The following is a 9809-nucleotide window of genomic DNA, read 5'->3' as shown; positions in this document are numbered from 1 at the left end:
CCTATTGTAAATAGAGTGAAATTACTACCCATCCCTTTCCCCAAATCTGTACGTCGTGTTCCCTCCCTCTTCGTCGTTCCAAAGAACATCCCCAACCCTCCTCTCCTCTTGTGCTGCCTTCTACCGCCGGCCAAACCCACCCCGGTCGCGACCTCCACTGCCGTCGCTCCTCTTCTTCACCGCACACGTGCACCTCGACGGTGCTGTTATCGCCTCTGTGCGGTCGCTCCTCTTCTTAACAACAGGTACGCTCCCCTCTCACAAATAATATGCTTCCTGATCATGTTTTCACACTCGAGCAGTTATGGTCTCCGATTGCACTGGTGATGTAGGTCAAAATTTTAGTAGTTTACCACTTTAAGACTTCATATGAATTGTGTGGATCTCGACCATTGTAGTGTAGTTCTCAAATTGAAGCTTTCTGTGCATGATCTATAAAAGGAATGAGGCTCTGATGAGTGTTTTTTTTTTTTTTTTTTTTTTTTTTTTAAAACCTTCGTTCAACTATTTTCATGTTAATTTGTGGTGTTTTGCATCTTACTCCATATTTGCTACGGATTCTGAAATTTAATTTCTTTGTTATGTTAGTTCGTAACGATCTTTGCTCGAAATGTGACTGTTTTCACAAAACAAAATGTGAATTAGAATAATAGGTCTCAAGTGTAAGATGGAAGATGGCATATGAGGAAATATGAATGAATAGGGAAGACAGAGGAGAGATGATTCTAGAGGGCAATTTGAAGTTATACTATGACAACTCCCTGTCTAAATGATTGAAAAATGGGAATCAAAATCAGATTTTGTTGGAACACTCAAAAGTGAAAGTGAGAGTAGTCACTTTAGATGCACATTCTAACACAGTAATCACTTTAGATGCACATTCAAACACCCTTTAGAGATTGTTGCAGCATAAAAAAAGGTTAAATGACCATTTGAACATTTTTTCAACAACCTTTTCCCAATTTATGCAACAAAGTGCTTTTTAGACAAAGTGCACATCAAAATCTGCAACATTGCAAGGATCATGTGGCACTGGTTAAATGTTTATTTATGAAAAAAAAATTGTTCTTTTACCAATATATGAAACAATGTTTCATTTTCTACTAATTTGTGCATCAGACACTTATTACATCTTTTGGTATTAAGATGAAACCTAATTGCATAGTTAGTAAAAAAAACACTTTGTTAGGGAAAAATGTGAAACATTGTTGAATAAATGAACAATTAAACCCTAACAAAACCTTTTTCTTCACTAATTATCTTGTATCAACATGCTATTACTGTATTGTTCTTTGTTTATTAACAATTAATCATGTGATTTTAGGATTGTAACAAACTTTATACAACATGTTTTTGCTTCAGGATGGAAAACACAGAAGCAAGTTTCTCTACTTTTGGTATTTCTGAAGAGGTCACTTCATCCCTCAAACATTTAATACAATCCATGCATACTTTTTCCTTCTTTTTTTAAATCAAAAGGACTCAATAGTCAATACTCTTTTCCATTCTGAATATCATAACTGTTTCAACTCCAGGAAGGTGACAAACTTGTTGCAGAAGTAATTCGATATATTCTTTTTAAAACACATCAGAATTCTGGATGCCCAATCAAGAGAGAAGAACTAAGTCAACTAATAACAAAAAACTATCACCATAGATATCTTCCAACTCTTGTCCTCAACAAAGCCACTGCAAAATTTTCAACCATTTTTGGTTATAATTTGAAGGAGCTTCAACGTTCTCGCCCTTCATCAAATAATCAGGCCCGATCTTCACAGAGTAAGCAACTTAAATTGATCAAACTTGTGGTTTATTGATAATGGCATTTTCGTAAATTTGTCATCGCTTTTCAGGTTCTGTTGACTTAAAATCATACATTATAACAAGTCAACTAGATCCTGGAGTCTACAAAAAGCATGTTGAAGATACAACAAAATCAAACTTGACTGGATTTGCATTTGTTGTTATTGGCATTGTTCATCTTGCTGGAGGCAAAATTACTGAAGGTATTATTATAACTTCTTCAAGCAGATCATGATTTATGTTCCATGTTTGCTTAAATGAAGGGTAAATTGGTCATTTATCTCATTCAGGTTGTTTATTCACATCAAAAAAGAAACAGACTATATGTATACAGTACTTTATTCTAACAGACATCATTACCCATTCAACCATTTTATCCATATAGGACTTAATGGGAGAAAAAATTGTTACGAATTTACCCTCATTTATATTCTACTTACATTTCCCCAAGCATGTTGTCATTTTCTCAAGTATATTTTTTTAAACGTCATTTATTCAGATTATTATATGTAAATTAATATGAATTTGTGTTGATTATGAATTGTAGAAAGTCTTTGGCACCATTTAGGGCGATTGGGTATGTCACAGAATGATGAAAGGCACACTGATTTTGGGAATATCAAACAGACAGTGGAAACACTTGTCCAACAAAGGTATTATTATTTTTAATAAAATCAGATTCAGCCAGGTGGACTCAATGTCTCAATAACTTATATTATTAAAGGAAATCAGTTTATTTATTTATTTACTTATAATAATGTTGTAGATATTTGCACAAGGATAAAAGTAATGGCCCCGAAGGGTTAACATTGTTTTATGAGCTTGCAGAAAGAGGTTTGGATGCCACACTTAGCAGTAGCTTTAAAGACTCCTTATCACAGGTATCAGTCGAATGCACAACTAAAAAAAAAAAAAAATGATTAAATTTGTTATTGTGACATTTATGATTATTTTATATAAATTCATTTTGTGATATGGCAGATTGTCACGAGTGAGGCCACTGCAATTGGACTTGACTAGTATCCAATTTGTTTAATTTAGTTTAGTGGAAACTCTAACCCCTTTTGGTTTTATCATTTGTAAAAAATTTAGAAGAATCTTGAAATGCTTATTTGTGCAACAATGTTTCACCGAATTATGAAACCAAATTTCAACTGGTTAAACATGTTACATGTGATGTATGTACAATGTTGTATGTTTCGTACTAGAATAGTAGAATGGGCCATAGAGATGTGAATGTGTGATTTAACTTCATGATTGAGTACTAATTTTTTTTTTTTTAAGTCATAGAATATAATAAAAACATATTCATCCATCAAAGCTTTATTCCTACATAATTATTACAAATTCTTTACCTTTATTCTGTTTCATAACAAAACATCGCCATATAAAGGTTCACTTACAAAAGGGCAAAGGCTTCATACACATTAACCATATGCGCATAAATGATTACCTCCAAACCGTTCCCATATAACTTTATAAACATTTGTTGTTGCCCTTTATTTATTTATTTATTTGAAGGTAAGAAACAACAAAAGAATCTGAATAGGTTAATCTTTAATGTTGCTCTTTCTTCTCTCCGTATAGATATCCTTTGTGCTCCCATCTTTAATGTTAGTTCATCCATATTCATATCCTCTCTAACAAACCAATGTTATTATGCCACATGTCACTTTGTTATCATGAATTATGACATCCTTTGTGCTCCCATCTTTAATGTTAGTTCATCCATATTCATATCCTCTCTAACAAACCAATGTTATTATGCCACATGTCACTTTGTTATCATGAATTATGACACTGGTGTTTTTGAATTTAATAAAATCCACATGTCAATGTCTTGTATTCATCAATTTTATTTAAAAATGCCACCTAATTATGTATTTATGAGGATTTAAGAATACAAGTTTTCTTCCAAATTTCAATGTCTACATTTAAGGCCATTTAAATCAATTTTTTGTTTATTTTCTTATTCGATATTATTAGCCTAAAATTATGTTACTATTTGGCATTCAAATTCACATATATTTCATTTTTTCAAAAACTTTACAGTGTATCTGTATATGTTATACATATTTAAAATTATGCTAATAACATACCTTTTTTTTGATATTTTTCTTAGATTTTTTGTTTTTTGTTTTCTTATTTTCCAAATAAAATTTGCTTAAACATCTTTTTGAGAATAATAAAATAATAGAAGTTATTAACAAACTAAATTATTTTATTATAAATATTTTAAATAAAGCATTGGTATTACTATGTATGAGTATATTTTTTTTTATATTAAAAATTATATTTCATAGTACGACATGATGATTATATCATTAATCTTGAGTTAAACACATTGTTGATGTTTTAATATTTATACTTTGATATTTAACTTTTATTTTAATAAACCCATGTAGTACACGGGTCTCACATCTAGTCATCTCTAATAAATAAAGTTTTTTTTGCCACTTGTCACACTCTCATTCAATTTGTCAAATATCATTCTATAGTTTTGAATTAAATTTTTTTTTACATTTCATTTTATGAGTTTTGCTATTTTATTAAATTCCATTTTAATGCAATAATTGCAATAAATGTAGTAATACATTGATATCAATTTAATTAATGAATTTATCTTTTAATTTCAAAATTCCCAAAATTAAAGCTTATTAATTTCTTTTATTTATTTAAATTATTTGTTTAAATTTAAAAGATAAAAATATTTTCATTATAATAATTAATTTTTTTATTTTCTTATAAATTCAAACTTCTCAAATATTTTGACATTTTTATTTATTTATTTTTTATCTTTATATTTTAAATTAACACATATATTATATAATATATGAGTCACACAACTATACAACTATAATATATGTACAATAACACAATTTTCTTGCAACATCCTTTAACTTAATCCTTTACCTAGTAGTCATCGGATCATCCACTATTGTATTGCTTTATGTAAGTTAATGAATATTTTATTGAACTCGTTAATAGAATGAATTGTTTGATATCAATAACCTTTTACTTTTGCTTGTGTCCGTTGGACGACAAGATTTTCTAAATTCATTGTAATATAACCAGATATGGTACATATAGATGATGAGTTTTTTTTAACATAAAATGCTATTTATTTATTTTTAACAAAATGATTGATATCTTTTAAACTAAAGATATTAGGATTATTACACATATAATTATAAATAAAAGAATAAAAAAAATACAACATGACTACTACAAATTTAATATTTTTATATTTTACATTAAAATAAAAAAATTAGTCAAAAATTAATGAAGCTTTTTAATACAATAAAGGAGTACAATAGGAACATTATTGAATAAGGATGGTTAATTTTACAAAATACAAAGCTCAATAGTAGAATAAAAAAAATAAAAAAAAATCACTTCAATAGTAAAAAACAACTTTTAGGTTTGATTTTGACAAAATTGCAAGTTTGGTCCCTATGGTATGTCAAAAATTGGATGTTTGGTCCAAAAAGTTTTGGGGTTGCACCGGTGGTCCAAAATGTTTGATTTGTTGTGGAATTGGTCCAAAGGTTTAACAACTGTTTGTGCCCTCCGTTTGTATGAGGGTATTTCTGTCCAACTTCCAATTCTCCACTCAAACTTCAAGACTCAACAACACCTATGGCTAGTAAAATCAGCACAGTCTCACCACCGGAAGCCACCCAATCTCAGCCCCTCCAACAGCAGGACCGGGTTGCAATAGTCATCGGCGTCTCTTGCGGTATCAGCAAAGCCATCTCCCTCCACCTAGCATCCCTTGGAGCAAAACTCGTCGTCAATTACACTTCCAATTCCTCTAAAGCGGATCTAGTCGTTTCAGAAATTAATTCCAAATTTCAATCTGAATCCCCACAAGCTGTTTCTTTCAAAGTCGACGTATCAAATCTGATTCAAGTAAAAGCCCTCTTTGACGCAGCTAAATCGATTGGGAGGAAGAGGAGATTGGAACGAGAATGAACTGAAGGCAGTCAAGAAGAAGAAAAACGAAGTCAGCGAAGGTTTGATCGTTCTTATGGCTGAATGAAGGGTGCCCGATGGCTTTTGATTTTTCGTCAATTGATTCGCAATCAGTGATGGCCTCTGGGATTTGATTAGGCTGAAGAAGAGGAAAGGAAAGGAGGAGGCAACGAGGGGTGTTAGGAGGTGGTAGTCGACGACTCATTCTTCTTCTACTCCAGTCGTGAGGTGCGATGGGGAAAAACAAAGGGCACGGTAGTAGCGACTGGCGCCAGTGGAGGCTGTGTTTGGTGGTCAGGCAGCCACGAGGAGGGGAGGTGGAGGCGATCGGTCGTTGGCTGGGAGAAGCACCTCCGGTGCTTCACTAATTCGTAGAGGAGAATACGAAAGCAGCAATGGCGGCTTAAGGGCGCCTCTTCTGTCTCGACTGGAAGGTACAATGGTGAGGGATCAAAAGGGGCTTGTCGCCTCCCGTGTTTGCTCCAGGGAACTGCACATATGATTTAGCGGTAGGTATCAATTAATTAGGGTTTAATTTAATAAGATATTAAAAGAAGGGGTGTGAATTGACAGAAATACCCTCACACAAACGGAGGACACAAACGGCTGCTAAGCCTTTGGACCAATTCCACAACAAATCAAATCTTTTGGACCACCGGTGCAACCCCAAAACTTTTTGGACCAAACATCCAATTTTTGAAATACCACAGGGACCAAACTTGCAATTTTGTCTTTGATTTTTAATAAGTATGTGACATTTCAGAAAACCTTCCATTCAAGATGCTCAAAGTACATATCAATATACCATATTGTGTTTAATATTGATTTTATCAATAAACTATCTATCTTAAAATTAAGTGAAATGTAAGTTTTTATGTAAAATTAGCCATGAAAGATAAGAGTATGGAGAGAGAGGGAATTAAAGAGGGAGAAAGAGAAAGCAAGAAGAAAAAGCAAAAAAGAGGTGAAATCGTTAATCATTTGTATACTAACTTTTTATTTTTTTATTAATTGGGAAGAAAAACAAAGCAAATCTTTTTCAAAACTTTCTAGGGAAGTAGCAACCATTCAAGATCTTATTATTATTATTATTATTATTTTTTTAAAATAAAAATCCTAATATCGAATAAATTGTACAAATCTTTGTGTTACAAATAACGCGTGTTTCAAAAGAAAAGTGAGAGTTTCAAAAGAAAAGTTCATGAATTTAAACATTTTTTAGGTTAATGATCTGATTTTTTTTTTAATTTAAAATTAGTTTAATTAACTGCATAGAAAATATTTGAGTTTTTTCCCGTTCATTCCACCTTTTAGCTTTACGTTATATACCTGTATCATTTTTCTGATAGTATTACCTTAAATTTATATTTATTTTGAATGTGCAACACTTGAAATGAATTTGCGATTTATAGTAATTCTTATTGGGATTTTCTAATATGTGCCCTAAGGGCACATATAAGAAGCATTAATTGATGATATATATTACCATAATTAATTATAAAATATATTAATTATAAGAAATGTTACCATAATTAAATATGAAGTGCATTAATAATTTCCATAATAAATGTATTTCGAATTTAATTATGGTAATATTTTTCATAATTAATACTTCTTATGTGTGCCCTTAGGGCACATATTAGAAAATACATTCTTATTCCGTAAATTTCTCTAGATTTATAACGCTACTCACGGTTGGTTTGGTGTTCTTTTTTAGAACATTACTCACTCTTGGTTCGTGTTCCTTTTAGTTTTCTACTTTTTTGGACTTTACAGTTTGATTGGTAAGTTGATGTCGGGTGAACAAATGGAATTTGTATAAGTAATCATAACCAAAAACAGTTAAAACGATTGACTATGTCGTCATACCCAAAAATTGACTATAATTTCTAAACAAAAAACTATCCAAAATTGAAACCATTGAGATTAAAATATACTCAGACTATTTAATAACCTATTAATGAAACAGTTCAAATGTTACATAGGAACGTTTAAGAAACCATACGTTCTTTTAATCTTTAACAAATTCAAATCATTAAACACTAAATGAATAACCTTGAGACTAAAATTTACCGTTTAACATCTTTCTTTGTTTGTTTCTTTTTAGAAAGTGTTGAACCAACTTATTCATTCAACCTATTGAAACATATTTTTATTTTTGGAACATCATGAATAAAATGAAAAAGCTAGCAATGAACGAAAAAACATCATTTAAAGCTTCATTGGATTCTTTTAACTATGCAATCCAATTTCTAGAAGCCTTCGAGCTCCTAAAACAAAACCAATTAAAATCGTATATCGTATATCATATCCTTTTGGTAATTCTTATATTGAAACACTCCCACATTATGATAACACCAAAGCACTATAACAAATCTAGGAATAAAATACCACGCTTCAAAGGCGCCACATGAATAACATCAATCCACTCAAACATCTCCTCCAAGTTTTTAAAAGGACGAACTAGACCCAACCAAATCACAATAAGTCGTCACAATTGAGAAGCAATAACACAAGAGAAGAAAACATGATTCACCGACTCCAACAACCCATCACAACATGGACACCCCGTAGACTCCAGATCAATCCCTTTACGCTCTAAGTTAATCCTCATAGGAAACCGATCAAGACCAATACACCAAGCCAAAATGTTAGCCTTTATTGGCACTAAGCGATTCCACCTAGTAGGAACCAATGCTCAAGATAATACCATCATCAATATAAGCACAAAGAGACTTAACATAGAAGATACCCAAAACATCTATCTCCCAAGACCAAGAATCCATAGCTTTAGAACACTAAATTCCATCCAAATTCGGAATTAATGAATGAAATTGAGCTTCTCGGCACCCCCACGAAACACTCTACACCAATTAAAAACCATCCATTCTTTGACCAAAAACTATGAAGATAACCATTTCTATTCACCAATAAAGAAAATAACCTGTGAAAATGGTCTCTAAACATCTTTGTTCCACATACACATGAATCATGCAAATGATTGATGGACCTAACAATCAACTTCCATGTACCACTACCCTCCACCTTATATGGAGGAAAAAAACCAACATGTTGATCGTGACAAGCTTTAATAATTTTAGTCCACATGTAACGACCCAAAAATTAAGGGTAAAAATTTCATTTTTATTATAGTAAAAACAAAGATATCTTCTAAATCCAAACATTCCAAAAACATGGTTAATTTAAACATTTATCAGAGTTTGTCCCAAAATCATAAATTGCAGAACACGGGTGTATGCACTGCGATCAAGCCGGACCCTTCATTTCCAAACTAATGATACCTGAAACAATAAACAAAACTGGAAGCACGAAACTCAGTGAGTTCCCCAGAGCATACCCCATACAATCCACATAACCACATAATCCATACTAGCTATAACAGCTACATAAACCATATCAATCACATAGCCATATCATATAAACATATAAGGATGCCGTGGGATCTTCCCAGGGTCTTACTCCAGGATGCCATGGGCTCCCCCACATGGTCTTACACCTAAGTGCCATGGGCTCCCCCATGGTCTTTAGCTAAAAATCCATGGGATCCCCCACATGGTCTTACATCCAAATGCTATGTGCTCCCCCATGGTCTTTACCTGAAAAGCCATGGGCTCCCCTACATGGTCTTACATCCAAGTGCCATGGGCTCCCCCCATGGTCTTTACCTAAAAAGCCATGGGCTCCCCCACATGATCTTACATCCAAGCGCCATAGGCTTCCCCCATGGTCTTCCATGTAAGTATCACAAAAACCACTAGCATACCACATATACATGCATACCGGACAAATCAATAGTGAATCTACAATAAACACTACAACTAACTGAATGGGCCGACCTTGGTGCCTTAACCATTGGTATGGTGAGGAGACTCACCTCGAATGTAGAAGCTTCCTGAAAGAATTCCTTAGCTGCTGCCCTGTCCACTTCTTGAGCTATCAATACCAAAATATCACCCAAATAACAATTGGGTTCTATACCATGATCCATAATCCATAATGGGGTAAAATGA

General features: G+C 32.6%; 1 protein-coding gene across 2 annotated transcripts; it reads left to right on the top strand.

Annotated features, from left to right (window-relative positions):
• On the top strand, positions 1 to 3040 carry LOC111906021 (uncharacterized). Of its 2 annotated transcripts, none has more exons than XM_023901762.3 (7): positions 1 to 245; positions 1363 to 1411; positions 1536 to 1779; positions 1854 to 2006; positions 2351 to 2456; positions 2632 to 2684; positions 2785 to 3040. In XM_023901762.3, the coding sequence occupies exons 2-6, from the start codon at positions 1364 to 1366 to the stop codon at positions 2654 to 2656; spliced, it is 576 nt and encodes a 191-aa protein (XP_023757530.1). In that variant the 5' UTR covers positions 1 to 245; position 1363; the 3' UTR covers positions 2657 to 2684; positions 2785 to 3040. The 2 variants fall into 2 exon arrangements, with proteins under 2 accessions (XP_023757530.1, XP_023757529.1); XM_023901761.3 differs by having other exon boundaries at positions 8 to 245; positions 2570 to 2684.
• The last annotated feature ends 6769 nt before the right edge of the window (positions 3041 to 9809 follow it).

This window comes from Lactuca sativa, chromosome 7, assembly GCF_002870075.4.
Source record: "Lactuca sativa cultivar Salinas chromosome 7, Lsat_Salinas_v11, whole genome shotgun sequence".
Lineage (NCBI taxonomy): Eukaryota > Viridiplantae > Streptophyta > Magnoliopsida > Asterales > Asteraceae > Lactuca > Lactuca sativa.
Note: the sequence above shows the minus strand (reverse complement) of the source record. Positions and strands in the feature narration are given on the sequence as shown.